Raw genomic sequence first — 18,291 nt, forward strand, 5'->3', positions numbered from 1 at the left:
TTTATAATTATAGATTTGGTGTTGTTTTACTTATTTGTCCCTTTTTCTACGTTTAACAGGCAGGGACCATACGGTTTTTTTTATTGATATGTATCCAGTCAGTGCCTGGCACAAACTATATGCTCAAGAAACAATTGTTGAAGAAAGGGAGGGAAGGAGAGGTGAACTTGCAGGAATAGGACTTGCAAATTAAATGATAAATTTACTCTAATTAATAAGTTTTCTAGGCTGTATTATGCTTTGCTCTGGTAATACCAAATAACTGCAGATTTTAGTTGGAGATGGGCATTATAAGCCACAGGGTAAAGAATCTTAAAAGATCAGACCTTACTGATGAGGCATTGAATAAATAAACCCTGAAAATCCAAAGTTATTAATTAGAACTTCTTATTTAAAAGATGGAGCTTACGTTTACAGTCAATAGAGAATCGTCAAGAGAATGAGAGAGGCTTATTCTTGAGGGTTTGGATATAAAGCCAAAGTTTTAGTCTCTTTGAGTATTTATATTATAGTATGAACTATTACAACAATAATTGTTTTTTAGTTGTCTGTATTCTAGATATCTGTAAGTCACAAATAAAGGCCCTGGAATGTTCAACTGTCTAGCTTTTTTTTCCCTTTCAGTAGATTTATTTAATGAAGGGTTTGATCACAAGGCACCAGGTATTTTTGAAATATATTTTACCTAACTTTTTAAAAAATTTATTTATTTATTTATTTATTTATGGCTTCTTTGGGTCTTCGTTGCTGTGTGCGGGCTTTCTCTAGTTGTGGCGAGCGGGGGCTACTCTTCCTTGTGATGCGTGCGATTCTCATGGCAGTGGCTTCTCTCGTTGCAGAGCACAGGCTGTAGGAGCGTGGGCTTCCATAGTTGTGGCATGCAGGTTCAGTAGTTGTGGCTCACAGGCTCTAGAGTGCAGGCTCAGTAGTTGTGGTGCACGGGCTTAGTTGCTTCGCCGCATGTGGGATCTTCCCGGACCAGGGCTTGAACCCGTGTCCCCTGCATTGGCAGGTGGATTCTTAACCACTGCGCCACTAGGGAAGTCCTTACCTAACTTTCATGAGTAGAACTTCAGAGTTTTAATTAGAATTTTACAGGTAAATTACTAAAGAAAGGTAATGCCTTCAAATCAGTTAAGTAATCTTAAAAATGAACCTAGGGTTATGGATAAAATTGTTTCTTCCTCCCCAAAAAAATATGTTGAAGTCTTAATCCCTGGTTCCTCAGAATGTGACCTATTTGGAAATTGGGTCCTTAAAAGAGGTAATCAAGTTAAAATGAGGTTATTAGGGTGGGCTTTAAACCAAAATGACTGGTATCCTTATTAAAATGGGGGAATTTAGACACAGAGGATGTGTACAGAAAGAAGCCCATGTGAAGACATAGGAAAAATGCCTGAGGTTACCAAAAGTTAGGAGAGAAGAATGGAACAGATCCTTCCTTAGTACCTTCAGAGGGAGCATGGCCTTGCCCACACCCTGCTTTCAGACTTTTGTAGCCTCCAGAACTGAGCCAATAAATTTCTGTTGTTCTAAGTCACCCAGTTTGTGGTACTGTGTTATGGCAGCCCCAGCAAATTAATATATGACTTTTATTTTAATGCACATTTTAGTGCACTGCCATTTTTGATGATTAGCTGTACTTTGCAGGTTGTATACTAGAGGCTGATTTTGCAGTGCTGTAAAAATATGCCGATAGTTTAAAGAACTAGAGAAAAGAGTTTAAAGACATGTTGCAACAAGTTTATGTAGCAGTGAAAGATGTGTGTTTTTCAAAGTTGGTTTTAGTAATTTTTGTTCATTATGGGCAAACTAAGACTTCTTTATTGAAACGTAAGTAAAATAAGATTTTAGAATTAGATTGTTTTCACTGTTATTTTTTATATTTCATTATAAAAATAAAGTACATCTATATTTGAATATAGAAATATATATAAAATATAGTGTAATTTTAGTATTTTAATCTGTGAACTCTAAATTCTTTCATTAGGTATAACAAAAATGCTTTTTTACAAAAGAGCAGCTGCTCCTATCTTTGAAGAATAGTCATTTGCCTGAAGATTGATACATCATTGGCTGAACTGAATCAAAATCTTGTTCACCATGTTCAGTGTTACATAGAGTAGTAGATTTTGTTCCCAAGGCTACCTAGACTTTTAATGATTTTTTTTTCTAATGAAAAGACTGTTTGAAAGGAAATTAGTAACTTTATATTGAATCCTGGCAGATACTAACTTAACCGAGTGATCAAAGTTAATATCACCAGCACCACATAGCAGCATCACAGACCCCAGATATTTTGTGCTGAGAAGGACACATTGGGTACTCTTCCCAATCATGTTTAACCTCTTCTAATCATGAGAAAGCATCAGACAAACCCACGTTGAGATGCATTCTACAAACTACCTGACTAGTACTCTTTAATGTATCAAGGTCATGAAAGACAAGACTGAGGAACTGTCACAAATTGGAGAAAATTAAGGAGACACAGTAACTAAATGCAATGTGAGATCCTAGATTGGATCTTAGCACAGGAAAATGACACTCGTGGAAAAACTAATGAGATCTGAATAAATTCTTTATTTTAGTTAATTAATCAGGGTTAACTTCTTGGCTTTGAAAATTATTTTTTATCATATAAGATGTTAACATAGGGGAAGTTGGAACTCTGTACTATTTTTGCAACTCTTGTAAGTCTGAAACAATCTCAAAGCAAATACTTAAAAATAAAAAGAAAGACTTTATTTCCATACCATGCTTTTTTAATGTTAAAATGTAAAGGTTAACTACTAAAAATGTTATGAGAATAAAGGAATGAAATGAAGATTATTGAGGGGAAATATTTTGTCACCATTAGCTATAGAATTCTTTCTGTTTGTTCTTTAATCAAAGTTCAAGTTTGTAGAATTTGTACGTTGTGAGTTTCAGAATATTTAAACATTAATATGTTTAAGAATTTTAATATATGGGCCAATAATTTGAGCATTTCTTTAATTTATGGTAATTTCACTTTGTTTATTACACTCAGTTATTACTAGTGTTAAAGTACTCTTGTAACCTGTATTTGAATGTGCTACCATTTTTGATGATTAACCATACTTTGCAGGTTGTATACTAGAGGCTGATTTTGCAATGCTGTAAAATGTGCTAACAGTTTAAAGAACTAGAGATAAGAGTTAGAAGACATGTTGCAACAAGTTTGTGTAGCAGTGAAAAAGTAAAGACATTTTTAGCACACAAAAAGCAGCATAGGTAGAATTCTATCATAGTAAGCAGTCTCCTTGATTTTTAAAAAAAGATTAGATGCTTTAGGATACTTATTCCTTATAATCATTTTGTTTTAATTTGCTATTTGGACTTTTCCTGATTGGTAGGAGATTTGTCCACTGGTAGTGTAGGTTCAAGACATTAGTACAGTATTTATATTATTTTGTTTTTGTTGGGGAGGCAACCCTTATTGTGTCATTGCGTGACGTTCGTTAATATTAATAGAGACACTTGCAGTTACCGTGCATTGCTACTGAGACATTGGCATTTTGTGTAACTGCTTTTAATCACCTATGTATAGATTGGCTAGTACAATCCGAAAAGCTCTGCTAAAAAGTAGTCAGCTTATTGTAACGTAAGTTGAGGATTTAGGCATTACAGACATATATTTTCATTATGCAGTACATGCACATTGTTACCTGTCAGTTAAAATGGAAACTAATAAAAGTTGCGTTTATAATGTTCAAAGTATGCTTGAATGTTAATATCTGTAAAAAAGAATAATTATGGTATTCTAAAACTATTTTCATTTTATGATGTAATTTATCAGTTTGCAAATGTGTTCTTTGAGCAAAATTGAAGAGTTTTAATCATAACAGGTTTTTATTTGGGAGGATCTTCTGATATTAGGTATATTAATGTAGAAAAAAGTTACTTCTCCAAAAGTCGGGCATGCTAATATCCAAATAATTTTATTTTTGTAGTCATAAATCTAATAGAGCCGGTTTGGCTTGTGTTGTCTTTTGTTTCCTGTAAGAAGATATTCTGCTCTTTTGTTAATACAGAGTATGCTTTGTTTTAAATGTAGTTGTAGAGTTCACTGAGTCATCTCCAGTCTGTGATCAAAAATCCCCTTGTGAACAGTAGCTTGAAGTTTCAAGACAGTTGGAGAAAGGGAAGGGCGTTGTCCTGGCAATGAAACCAAAGGGTGTAATCAAAACAGCACCCTCTGCTGTCTAACAAGATTAAAGCCACAACATAGGTGTCATTAAATTAGCTTCTAATTACCCAAAGAGCTTTTAGTAACATTGTGAATGCTTTTTATAATTGGAACAGAGAAAAAAAAGTGAGATATATTTTTATCACTTAAAGAATGACTCCTGGTTATTTTAGCTTTTTGAAGGAAGAGAGAAACAAAGAATTGAAAACTACCATTTTAGAGTTATCCACAGCAGGTGTTATGAAGTATTATCCCTGCAACTGCTAACAGTTTGCTTTATGCAGTGTTGTACAGAGTAAAAATGATTAAGAAATGATTCTTTCCTTTATAATCTTACACCCTAGTAATGGTATGATGAAAGATTGTGAATAATCATGAATGTTCAAAGGAGGTCCAAAACATACCTGTCTGGGAGATTCAGGAATACTTCTTGGGCAATATTTTTTTGAGATGATTGTGAAAGGATAGTTAAGGTTATAAAAGGCAAAAGAAGTCAAAGAGCATGTTATATAAGCATGGAGGGTCTGAAGAAGAAGAAATAATGTGACCAAAAATACAGCAGTGGGAAACATTCATTAAGCACCTGTTATATTTCAGATTATGCCAGGTATTGGGGATTACTGAGATGAATGAGATTCAGTTTTGCTCTCAGGGAGCTAAAATCCTAGTTTAGAATTCATGTGCATAGAAGTGATAGTTAAAATAGTGGAAGCCCATGAAATGACTGAGGAAGAAAGCATAAAGAGGAAAAAAGAGACAGTTGGACAAAATCTTTAAGAATCTTATATGTAGGAAAAAGAAAACCCAATAAAGTAGACAGTAGTATTATGGGAAAATATAGTTAAGAAGAACATCAAAATAGTTCCATGACCCAGAGCTTAAGGGTAAACATGGGTTTTAATAAGGAAGAGGTAATCAACAATGCCAGATTTATAGAGACAGGTTAAAAATGAGAAGGGCAAAGATTAATGGAATCTAGTGGTTAGGAATACTTAAGTTCCTTTACAGGCAAAATGGAAGGGAGGCTTGGACTTGGCACAGCTATTAAAGATTCTGAGAAGTGAGGAGGAAGTAGACATACAAGTGTAAGAATTTTCTTTCAAGGTTAACAAGGAGAGATGTTGAGATGGGATTGAGAGGGAAGGAGATAGATAGGGTCAAGGGAGTGGTAGAAGATTGAGAGAGACCAACGGTCATGCTGAGAAATAAGGAAATGGAAATGTGGAAACCGTGGTTAGAGTAAAATTTAAGAATTTAAGATCTTGGAGGTGGTAGAATTTTATGTGATCAAATCCAACATGTGGCCTAAATGGAATCAAGGAGAAATAAAAGGCCAAGTGGTAATTTAAAAAAAAAAAAATTAGGACTCAGGGTTGGTAACATGTAAGGCAAAAGGAAACTAGTAAGAAGCATCCTTGCAAGTTTAAATGAAAATTCAGGACAACTTCCTATTCTGATGAAGCCCTTTGGAATCAATCCCATGGATGTGCCTCTTCTGCTCTTAATGAGTAATCAATTCACTCAACAGATATTTATTGTATATCTACTATGTACAAGACACTGTTTTAGGTATTTGGGATCTGTTACTGAGTCCTTTATGTGACGGTACCAGTTTATAATATTAAAATATTAACTAACTTGTTTTATACATTGTGGTATGAAAAACAGTCTTATACTATTTCAATTATGTTCAAACCATTGAGTTCCTTAAGGCTAGGGATTATGTCTTATTCATCCTTGTATGCTAATTACTAAACGTAGCACCTGGTGCTTAATAGATATGTTCACGAAATGTCTGAATTACGGAAACTGTTGAATAAAGAACAGAATAATTCTGGAAGGTTTTTACATAGAATTAGTAGCTGGCTTTTTTTTAAAGGCAGTGGCAAAAACAATACTAAAATTATATGTAGTATTACAGAGCCTTTTAATGAGAAAGATACACTTTTCTCTATCACTGACTTCTATATTCTTGCTATAAAGGCAAAATTTAGTAAAGATTATTAAATGTAATGTGAAATTATTTCCCTTCTGTTGTATAACTTTATCCATGTAAAGCAAAGAAAATCTCTGTGTGTTTTTAATAATGCATGGTATCATTGTCATCATTATAATGTGGGCCTGATATTCTTTACTAAATACAGACGTGAACCTTTTCTTACCAACAAGGAATAGGCCCTATCGATTCTGTTGTCACTCGAGTACTTTCTATGCTTTAATTATCTTCAAAAGTTTTATAAGAAAGAATAAGAAAATAGAGTAAGGTAGCTTCTTCATACTTTTGCCAGGCATAGATATAACTCTGTGAACAAGACTATATTTTTTTCCCCAGTTTGAATCTATGGTGAATAAAGCTCATATTTTGTTGAAATTTTATATTCAGCTCTTTCTAGATATCACTCTTTTTAGAGTTAAAAAAAGAACTTTTTAAATTATCAAATTGTGTAAGATCGATTCTTAATTATTGCTGCAAGAGTGACAACTTCATTTAGGTATTACTCATGTTTTCTGTTCATGAGACTCCAAGGTTTAAGCTCATTTATTTCTTCACAATTAGAAAATTAATGTTTTAACTATACATTTAAGAATGCTGCTTACTAGAAGTATTTCTATCAGTTTCTGACCCTTTATAATTTTAATGTGTTCTGAATTTTTATAATATTTTGTGTAGTTTTGAGCTTACCTCACAAAACTTTTTGTATTAAGTCACTGCTACATATATATAGTTGACAAATATAATTTAAGAATTTTTATTTTATAAAATATAAATGAAAAATGATTCTAAAATTCACAAACTGAATGTTTAACTCAACTTGCTTATCAAGAAAACTGATATAGAAGGAAATGTAACAGATCATAGTATGTTTATAAATAAAACATTTGATTAAGGACATGTCATTCAGGAAGTTGAATTGATTAGTGAGAATCGGGGATTTTATAGGCAATCACATGTGAAAATAAACAATGGCTCTTAATGTTACAGGCTCATTTTTTTAGAGAAACTAGATGGGTTTTTGAGAATTTTTCCTCCCCCCCCCAAAAAAAAAATTTACACAATCTTTCTGGTGCCATAGCACTAGTCTTAAAAATAGTGATATTTGAGTAACCTCCTTTCTTCCAGTAGCATGCCCTATTTTGTTTTGACTTAACTTCAGTGCTAATTGCAGTCTAGAACTCTGATTACACAAAAGTACCAAATTCACAGATTTTCTGTTTAGGCTTTGATGAACAAAAACTAAGATTGGCTGACTTAGAAAATGTACCCAAGTTTGAATCCTTCCCTTGTTCTCCTCCCTCAGTTTCTTTGTGAGCCTTCCTTGTAAAGGCACTTTGAGGATCTTCCCTATGAGATCTACTTATTGCTTTGTTATAGTGGGACCTCAACCCTCAATTAGAACTTTTTACCTTGTAGGCTAATGTAAGATATACTTGATACAATCTATTTAAATCTTACTACTTCAATGAAAAATATAGTGTTATTTCAGTAAAGAATATAGGGCTTATATTAGTCAATGAGAGTACACCGTGACCTCTTTGATGACTTCCTCTTAGTTTTCAGCGAATAAAAAAGCAAAGAAGAGGGATTTTGTTGATAACTAAATGATAGCAAAAAATATACTTATTTTTAAGTTGTATTTTTTAATTTACTTCAAACATATTGTATTGAAACTATATTGCAGTGCATAGTCAGGTCTGATATAAACGGGATAATACGGAAGCCTTATATTTATTTTAACACAGAGCACCATAGCTTTCATGCAGTAAATTCTTAAGATAGCCTGGAGTGTGGGTTTTGATATTCTGTTTTCACAGTATCAAGCCAGGGAAACTTAATTATTTCCTGGAAGTAAAAGGAAGATTTCCAAGTATTAACAAATCTTCTGCCAAATCCCTACAAACTATGAAAAATAAGTTGTGTTTTTGATGGTATAACACTGCAACTTGGGGTTATGACACTTAGTACTAGATTCTCTTTAGAGTAAACGTAGAGATTGAAAAACCACACATTTGGATTGAATATGAACTTTCTATCACAATGTTTAAAAATGATTTTTATATTGATAACCACCCTCGGATGCATTTAGAAATAAATTAGTAAGTTTATTTATTAAATCTTTATGCTGTCAGATATATTGCCTTATCAGGCTAGAATATAATCCATTTTTGGTATGAACTCTCCTCACCTAAAAGATGTTGGATGGAGACCATAGCTTCAATTCTGGTACATGGAAACTAGGAACTCTTTGCCTAGAGTGTATGACAGTTTGAGTAATGAATTGGTGACAGATTCTGGATTTATTTTATTGATTTTCAACTTCGTATTAATTAGATGTTTTTATCTTCCTTCTTATGAGTAAAAAATTTTGATAACATATTAATGTGCATGTATTAGCAGCAAGTTTGCCTCACTTCGGCAGGTCAAACTTTACAATTAGTGACAATTATGTACTTAAAGCATCGTTCTCAAATCTCAAAATTCAAAGTAAATAAGGTTATACCATTGGTTTTAATTATTTTTAGAGTACTTTCATGTCTCTAGAAACATTCTGCAGGGTTTGAAGAACAGAAATGCAAAAGAAAAAAGGTATAATAAAAATTTAATAGATAAACTATTATAAACTTTAACCCACTATGAACGCTGAAATTAGATAAATCTCATCTGTTTTTCTAGTACAACTTTAAGTGTGTTTTTTTCCCTCCCAGGACATTTATTCAGAGCAGCTGGGGATCACCTGTTTAACCTGTCCACAGTGTCGAGTGCCTTCCCAGTGGTCAGCCACCCAGTCTTTGGTCTGCATTCAGCCAGCTCAGGGCATTCAGAATTTGGTGGTTTGGGGACACTTGGTACACCCACAGCCTTAGCTGCACATCCCCAACTAGCGTCTTTTCCAGGTAAACATCTGTTACAAACAGTGTTCAAGGAAAGGAGGAAAGCTTGAAAATGTTCAAGCAGTACTTTGGTAATTAACTTGAACAAAAAGAATAGTATTATGCCTGGTATATAAGCTCTTGTGCAAGAATTAACTCAGTCCTTTTTATCCTGTGCAAAAAAATAAAACACACTATGTGTGCTAGGTGGCAGCACAACTGACTAGGTATTCACGTGTTAAGCTAGAAAAATAGGCATCTGCCACAAAAGTGAGTAATTAGGCCAGGTTTTTCTCATGCTTTTTATTGAAGTAGAAAAGTATATGTATGGGAAGTAAAGAGTTTGATTAATTATTCTCAGCTTTATTTGATTTTTTAAAAAAATATTTAACTTACAGTGGAAAACTAGAGTCCAGTTCTTATAATGAATATACTATTATTTTGAGTTCTCATTTCTCTGCATTTATAAGTAAGATGAGCTTGGCTCTTAAATTTCTATTTTTTTCATATTTCATTAAAACAACCATAGATTTGCACCACTTGCGTGGCAGGAAGACCAGAATTATCCCAAATTCTACAGATTATGAGGATTCAGGAGTTCAGTAAGACACCAATTAAAGCTTAACTTAGACAAACATGCTGTAATTTCTCTTGTTATATTATTTTGAAAGTCTAAACTTTAATGCGTTTCCAGTGATTAACTTTACCTTAATAAATTTTAGTTAAGGATGCATGATTTACTGTTATAGAAAGTAGTTTAAAAATTAGAGCATAATTCAGAGACAAATAGATCTGAATTTAAATCTGGCTTTGTTACCTTTTAGCTGTGCGACCTTGATTGAACAAGTAACCTGACCTCTCAGCCTCAGTTTTCTCATCTGAAAAATAAGAATAAGAACAACAATAACAATAATAGTATCTGCCTCTTAGGGTTCTTGTGAAGATTAAAGGAGACAAGCCATGTTCAGTGCTGAATGCAGTGTTTAGCACACCTAATTAGTACGTAATTGGTAGCCATCATTGTTTTTTCTCTTGTCAAGTGTTTCTTTAAAAGGAAACAAGTACCCTGTTTGAATTATATATGTAGAATGGAAAGATGGTTAAGTATATATTTCAAGTACTATTTCTTGAGTCATATTATTTCTTTAATTCAGAGAGTAGATAGTAATGTGGCTAGAAAGTTAAAACAAAGTCTTAAACTAAGTCTTGACATTTGCTTTAAAAATACTAATAGGAATTTATTTCAGTCAGTTTTGAGCATGGTTGCTTAGCAAGATGAGTATTCAATAGGTATTTGCTGAAATATAGGATTGCTGAATAAAAAATTAAAATAGTTAATAGTAATATAGATAGTTGCTAGTACCTTAAATTTTTTAAATTGTTTTATCATAGTTTATTATATTTGATATAGTTTGATATATAAAGTATTAATTACTTTTGAGCATTTCTAAACCACAATGTAATTATTGTATAATTAAAATCAAATATCTTCTGCACTGAAAACATGGTTAACAGGTGTAAAGAGTTACTTATCTCAACTTCAATAATGTTGATACTTCCACTGTATAGAAAAAAATTTGATAACTTCCCTCGCCTACATAAACTATTCACCCATTCATTTCTTATAGCATCTACTATGCTATAAGAGCATCTACTATGTTCTTTGCAGTAGGCCAAGCACTGAGGAATATACTAACACAGTATGTGTTACGTTGCTTATAGTTTTTAGGAGATAGATAAACAGACAATTACAAGACAGAGTCTTTAGTGGTCAAAGTATGCCTGTATAAGCATACTTTTTTGCCAAGTGAACAGAGACTATGCCTTGTTTTAGAGGCCGCATTTGTTTAAGTTGTACATTTTGTATAACTTAAATTTAAATTTTCTATAATTAGTTTTATTCAAAAGGGTAACCAAGATGCCAAAATTTTTAAATCACCTACTAAATAAATGAAGACACACAGGAAGAAATTACTAGGAATTTTAAATTAGAAATAGTTTATTTTTAAATATTATCCACTTCTAAATTTGTCTGCATTTCAGATAACTAAATCAACACATGCAAATCACTTAATGGATATTAGTATAGTAAAGTTTTTTATATTGAAATAGTATTTCACGGTAAGTTCTTTTAAAACATTTACAGTTGCCAGATACTTCATGAAAATTCACGGTAATATTTTTATATTACCGTGAATTTTCATGAAGTATCTGGCTCTATCAGGTATGAAATATTTTAAAATTCTGCTGTCTTCTGGGTTCAAATTGAGATTCAGTATATCCTCTGAAATATTAGAATCTTTCAGTTGAATATGATTAATGTTGTTACCATGCAGTTACTGCCCTTGAATACATTTAGAAATGCATCATGTGCTGGTTTATGTGATTCTTATTTTGTATATTTCATTTTATCAACAAGCTAGTTTGTGAGTGACTAAATTTTGTTTTTTTATTTTCTTAAATTTGGAAGAGAAATAAGCTCATTACTTAACAAAAATTCTGTTATTTCCCATGAAGTATTAGACATTTGTGAAGCTTGTGATCAGAAGTGCTACCGTTTTCATCTTTTTATTTAATTGATCTTATTTGCTTGTATTTTTACTCATGGTGTCACCTTATTTATAACGTACACATTTTCCAGTTGTGTTTTTTTTCTGATCCCTATTGTGTGCTTATTTACCATTGACATTCTAAGTACATTTTTATGTTTTTTCTGAGTTTGATTATGTCTAAAATATTTGAGTCTTATTACACTTTGACTGCCGATTTGTTGGTTGTTTACAAAGTCTGAATGTTCAAATGTAATGCTTTAATTATAGACTCTATTTTAAATAATATGAATATTTCAGGAAACTGAAATTTCCTTTTTTATCAGCTATGTAGGACCTAGTTTTCAAACCTATAAATAACAACAGATTCCAGCTGTGCTAATAACAAGCCCCAAATACATAGTTTTTCTTCCTATCTACATGCAGTTCTTTCATCTAAACAGTAGATAAATGATTTATGATTTTGTATAGTTATTCTTGGTTCAGTTCCCATCATTCAGCCACTGCTGAATATACATTGGTGTCATTTCACTAGCAGTGCCTTCCTGCAGCGCAGAAGAATAGCTTTATGCAGTTTTCTGCTTATACAGTTTTTTAGACCTTTCAGAATGTCAGTTACATGAACATTTCACTTTTTTTTAAGCTAAACTTTTGTCTTTAGCTAATGAAGGTGAACATCACTTAACATCCTATTTTTAATAAAGAGATATTCCTAGAAAAGCTTTAAAGATCATATAATGCAGTACACTGACAATATTGAATTTTTCCCATACTATATTATTGGGGTTTTTCCTCTAATTTTTTCGTGGTTATCAAGTCAATGAAAAGTATCCTATATCTCTTGGAAGATTAGCCTGAAAGGTAATAACTGATTTGGTAATCTAGCTGGTTAGCCAATTGGAAAATATTCTTTCTGAGATTTTACATGGGGCAATACAAGACTGTCCACTGGGTTATTTCAAATTTCTTCTTAATCTTCACCCTTCCCTAAATAATGTATTCTATAAAATGTGTCTTCCCTCCTTTTCTAAAAGTTTTAACTAAAAGCCACTGTTTGAATATCTAAATTGCATTTGATGATTTTCTACCATTTAGTCATTTTACATTGATAAAACATTGTTGTCTGTAATTTATGAGAGGAAGTATAAATAAAATTCAGGCTTTCTTCATTAACTTTAAGGGGAGAAACTTTATAAATCTTTTATATTTTAATGTGACTTAACTTGTTTTAAAAATCTTCTTTGAAGCACTTTTCGTTGTTTAGACCCCCACCGCCCCCCAAAAAAAGGCTTACTGATTTTGCTATCTCTATTGTTTTGTTTGAGTATAGGATGTTTTCTTCCATAAATGCATTTGAGATATGCTGGATTACAGTGGTCTTTGTATTATTATTTAAACCACCTGATTTATCAAAGCCAGCTTTATATTATATGTAATTTAAGGAAATTCTTAACATAAGTTGTAGATGGTAACCTTAAATTCTAAGGTTTTATAGTAGCTTAAAATAGTCTTAAATATTCTGTTTCTTTACTAATTTAGAAAAATTATGATGTAAGTCATCAAAGAGTCAAATAGTTCTTTAATATTCCAGGTTTCCCATTTTATTTTTAAAACCGTAGACTACTTTTGTTCTTCATAAATTTGAACTCAAGGAAGCTGCTAAGTGAAGACCCTTGGATACTGTCTTAATGAGCAGAATGATGAGTGTATAACTTCTAATCAGCTGTCTTATAATTAGAAAGATGATGAGAACTATGTGTAATTCAGCAATTCTGTTCCAAGATGAAACTGGAAATTTTTTTCAGGAATAAAATATAAAAAGCACTGTGAAATCGGCTAGAAAGTTAATTCAAATATTTTTGCTTGTTTGGTGTTTGGCTTTGAGGTGCAGAATGGTGGCGAACAACGGATGTTCACACGCGTGCAGGGGCAACCTTCTTTCCACCATTACTGGGAATTCCACCACTGTTTGCTCCTCCAGCCCAGAATCATGATTCTTCTTCATTCCATTCAAGGGCTTCGGGAAAAAGTCATCGAAATGGTCCTGAAAAAGGTATCCATGTTAACTTTAAGTGAAGTACTACAAATCTTCCATTTCAATACCTATTTTTAATAGGGTTCAGATTTAGTAACAATTGTGGGGCATTGTGCTAGACACTTTCACATTGTCTTGCTTAATCCTTATAATAACTCTTTGAGATTGGAAGCATTGTCATTTTGCAGCTAAGGTTAAATAAGTTATTCAGGGAAGTACTGTTTACATGTTGACATTGCATAGCAGAATTTAACCCAGGTTTTCTAACTCCCAACTCCACTGCTTTTTCCTCTGTATCTCATTACCTCCTTCATGTTCACTCAGTAAAATATATTACTTTTTCTGTAATTAAGCATTAAATTAATTAAAACTAATGTGTTAGTACGGCTTTTTTCTTTTAAATTGTCATTAATATTTCATAGTTGATAACTGTTGTTAGAATACATTTGCAAATTATAATAGCACTTTCGATGGTTTATTATTACCTTTCTTTTCACTTAAGTAAGTGTTTGCGGAGTTTGCTCCGAAACGGGGAATACTCGCATTTAATTATCTTTCTAAAAATTTTTTAATTGAAGTGAAATTCACATAAATGTAAACTTAACCGTTTTAAACTGAACAATCCAGTGACATGTAATGCATTCATGGTGTTGTACAACCACCACCTCTATCTAGTTTCAAAACCTTTTCATCACCCCGAAAGGAAACTTCATACCCGTTAACCAGTTTCTCCCCATTATTCCCTCTCCCAGTCCCTGGCAACCACTAGCTTGCACTCTATCTCTATAGATTTACCTGCTGTGAATATCTCATATAGATGGACTCATACAATTTGTGTCTGGCTTCTTTCACTTAGCATAATGTTTTCAAGAGTCATCCACATTGTGGCATATGTCATTACTTCTTTCCTTTTTATGGCTGAATAACATTCTCTTGCATAAACATATTTATTTTTACTTTCAAGGTGTAAATGGGTCAATAAATGGAAACAATACATTGTCTGTATCTGGTATCAACACATCTGTACTATCCACTACTGCTTCAAGTTCTGTGGGACAAACTAAAAGTATAAGCTCAGGTGGAGGAAATCGAAAATGTAGTCAGGAACAAAACAAAACCCAGCCTTTGGATGCTAGAGCTGACAAAATCAAAGATAAGGTAAGTTGTCCTTTGAGGCACAAATATATAACAGATCGATGTAAGTATTCTAAAGATCAAACCACCTGAATCTATGGAATAACTTTTTATGAATTATCAACTCCTATTTTTATAGATATTCATTTTTGTGGGGTGGTTTTAATATTATGCATCTAAAAAATTAAAACTGTCAGCACCAGTATAAATAATACAAATAGTAGTCATAGATAAGATTTATTGAGAACTTAACACAGGCCAGTTCTGCTGTAATTGCTTTGCATATAATATCTATTTCAACCCTCCTTATACCCCTTCTGAGGTAGGTACTATTATTATAAACTGGGAAAAAGAGCCCCCAGATAGTTGGCCATTAAGTGTTCAGGGTTCAAAGTCAGGCAGGTTGACTCCAGAGCCCATGCTTTAGGAAAACAAAAACAAAAAACCTTTCATTATGGAAAATTTCAAATATACACAGAAGACAGAATAGCATAATAATCCTGTGTACCCATTATTCAGTTTCAACAGTTACCATCTCATGGCCAATGATATTTCATCATAACCCCAGCTGAATTCTCCTTTTCTCCTTTGCCAGTTGGCACTATGTTAGACCTTGTCAATAGAGGGTCCTGGAGACACACTGGAAGAGGAAAAGGCTTCTGTTCCTGGTTCAAGTGTTTTCTTCTTGGTCTTATGCTGTGGCTGCCAGTGGATGGCTTCCTCACCAGCTGGCGGCTACTCTGCTAGTTGTGTTCAGGAGACCCAGTAGTGTATACCGTCTAGTGAGTTTCACTGGCATCCCAGCAGGCAGCTTATTAGTGAGTTTTGCTGGGATGCCAGTGGTTGGCTTTCTAGTTAATTTTACTGTCACCCCTGATAGCAGATTCCCAGCAAGTTTTTCTGGCACTCCAGCAGGTGGTGTCTCCTGTGTACCAGCCTTGATCTGTGATACCTCAGTGAGCTTCTCTGCCATCCAGTGGGCAGCAGCCACATCCTTTCCAACAAAGTCTGAAGCTCAGCCTTGGGTGAATGAGGGGTTGGAGAAGAAAGACCCTCTTCCAAGTTTATTTTAGTACTCTACCTCAGCCGTACAGGAAGTGGCTCTTCCCTACATCGGCTATTCCGGTATTCTTTACAGGTCTCTTTCCATCTTAGTAGTTCATATTCTGTTACTAGTTGTTGCTTCTTTATGACAAAATTTCCCTGTTCAAATTGATAATGTGGTTTCTGCCTCCTGACTAGACCTTGTCTGCTATAGAAGCAGTATCAGGAGTAGGGTGGGTATGCAGATTGCACATGGTAAATTCACTGCAATATTCTGGTCACTCTAAGCCTTTGGATTTCCTCTTCCACATCATGCCAGGGAAGCTGTGACATTTCAACTTTACTAAATATAGTTCACCACTGTGTCCAGATTTCATTCATCTAACCAAGTAAGCTGAGATACCTACAGGAACTAACACATTATATCCAGAATTTCTAGGAAGTGCACCTGTATCGGTGAATTTGGTCTGCTCCCATTGGTAACTTCTTCTTGAGAGAGAAGTCTTGGTTTATTCTGAGTTAAAGCCTTAGCATCAACTGCAAACATTTCGGAAACAAAGATAATAACTAGAGCAATGTCTTTTTGTCTACATTTTATAAAAACCACTTTCAGGGCCTGATTTTTCTGGGGGGAGAGAGTCAAAAGTTTGTGATCCTGTAATACCACTTTCTCCATTACCTCAGCTATAATAATAAGGGAATTGAAAAGCTTGTGACCCACCATAGCAAGTGCAAGGTATGAGTAGTCACTGATTGCAAATAGCGCTGATCTGAACTTTAAATCTGAACAACATGCCTCCCAGGCTCCAATTTTTAACCCCAAGGAACTATTTTATCAAGTTTTTCTTTGTCCTTTCTCAAGACAGCATTGAGCTCCATATATTTTCCAAGATCAACTAAACAAATAAAGGTTTCTTTCCTTTTGCCCAGCATATTTTATAGAAATACTTCCTCTAGATCTTTCAATTCCCTCTCAACAGAAGATAAATGATTTCCAGCACATAGCAAGACATATGAGGGTCTGGGGGAAGGTCATCTGGTGAAGCTTCAAAGCCTAATGATACCCATCACAAAAACTCGACAGGACTCTATTTAGGCCCCAAGACAAACATTTACTTTCCTCTTCAAGCCACCCCACTGAGCACTCGAGCAAATGTGATAAAAGACTCTTGGTTGTTTCCTTCCAGGGACACAGGTTTTAGGGTCATAGTTTCCACCTGTTCCTCTTCAGCTGCTCTTTACTCTTTTCCCTTATGATTTGTTTCAAGGGCATTCCCATTAGTATGAGCTCCAAAGGCCTGTCTCTGTACTGCTTCCAGCTCCTCTGCACGCCAGACGCTGTCTGAAAACACCACCCATTCCTTGCTCCCATGGTACTTTGAAGCAGGTCGTAGACATTGTATCATGGAATATATTTATATCTCTATATATTTCTAAAAGTTAAGCATCCATGTTTTTAAACCTTACGCTATCCTACCTCTTAGAAGTAGTGCTAAATCTAGTAACATCTAGTACCTCTAGTGCCTCCGTAAGGTACAAGGCAAGACTTTGGAGGAATGGATATGAAACAGATCGTGTCCTTAGTTCTAGTAAGGAATCAGTATTGACATTCCTAAACGAAATTGGTGCTTTTAAAGTAGAAAATATTTCCAGGAGCAGGTATTAAAAACTTGCAGAGGTACCTCTTTAATGATATAAGGAAAGAAATTCCAGGTACCATAGGGGTGTTATTTACATCTACATAGAAGTAACACTAGAGAGAGATTGACTATCAATGTGAGGAATACTAGAACTTAAGATTTCAGAAGAGTATCTTTGGATAATTCATGGTCTGGGATGAATTTGTGTTAGTAGGTTGTTAAATGAAGATGAAGGGAGTTGAAACTGAAGAAGAAAATCCTATACTTTTTTTACCCAATGTTTTTCAGTTTTGAAACTTTAAAAAAAAATTGCTTCATCAGCCCTTTTCATGTGTAGTTTGAAAAATGTTCTTCAGCTGATTTTGATCATCCCTCCTGGGAGGCAGGGTTACTTATCTCAGTAGTACTCATTGAAAATCATTGATTAAGTCCAGTTCCCTCACATAGTCTACATGTATATTTAGAATAAACATAAGTATTTTAAATTAAACAATTGAAGTAAGTCAACACAAACTAAAATATACTAACATACAGCCTGTTGAGAAAAAAATAAGACAATTCAAGGTTAAGTTCCACTCCTGCTGCCATACAGATTATTGTTACCGCAGCGGCCGTAACAGTCTTTTAAAAACATAAGTGGTTTTTTATCGTTTTAGAACATCCTATGTTATCACTCTGTCTAATAGTTTCCTATCCCACCAAGAATAAAATCCTTGCCATGGCCTATAAGACCATGTGTGGTCTGACCCCTGCCGGTCCTTCCAGCCTTATTTCCTACTGTTCTCTCCCAGGTTTCTGTGCTGTAGCAGGTCT

General features: G+C 33.8%; 1 protein-coding gene across 16 annotated transcripts in view; it reads left to right on the top strand.

The window, feature by feature from the left end:
* BAZ2B (bromodomain adjacent to zinc finger domain 2B) overlaps positions 1 to 18,291 on the top strand; it is a 383,609-nt gene that overhangs the window by 264,929 nt on the left and 100,389 nt on the right. For 10 of the 16 annotated variants that reach the window (XM_068545042.1, XM_068545028.1, XM_068545035.1 and 7 more), the window contains 3 exons: positions 8,912 to 9,100; positions 13,511 to 13,678; positions 14,625 to 14,818. In XM_068545042.1, the coding sequence (XP_068401143.1) occupies positions 8,912 to 9,100; positions 13,511 to 13,678; positions 14,625 to 14,818 (551 nt within the window). The remainder of the gene's footprint in view (positions 1 to 8,911; positions 9,101 to 13,510; positions 13,679 to 14,624; positions 14,819 to 18,291) is intronic. The other 6 variants (XM_068545033.1, XM_068545041.1, XM_068545037.1 and 3 more) reach the window with 3 other exon arrangements.

This window comes from Eschrichtius robustus, chromosome 5, assembly GCF_028021215.1.
Source record: "Eschrichtius robustus isolate mEscRob2 chromosome 5, mEscRob2.pri, whole genome shotgun sequence".
NCBI lineage: Eukaryota > Metazoa > Chordata > Mammalia > Artiodactyla > Eschrichtiidae > Eschrichtius > Eschrichtius robustus.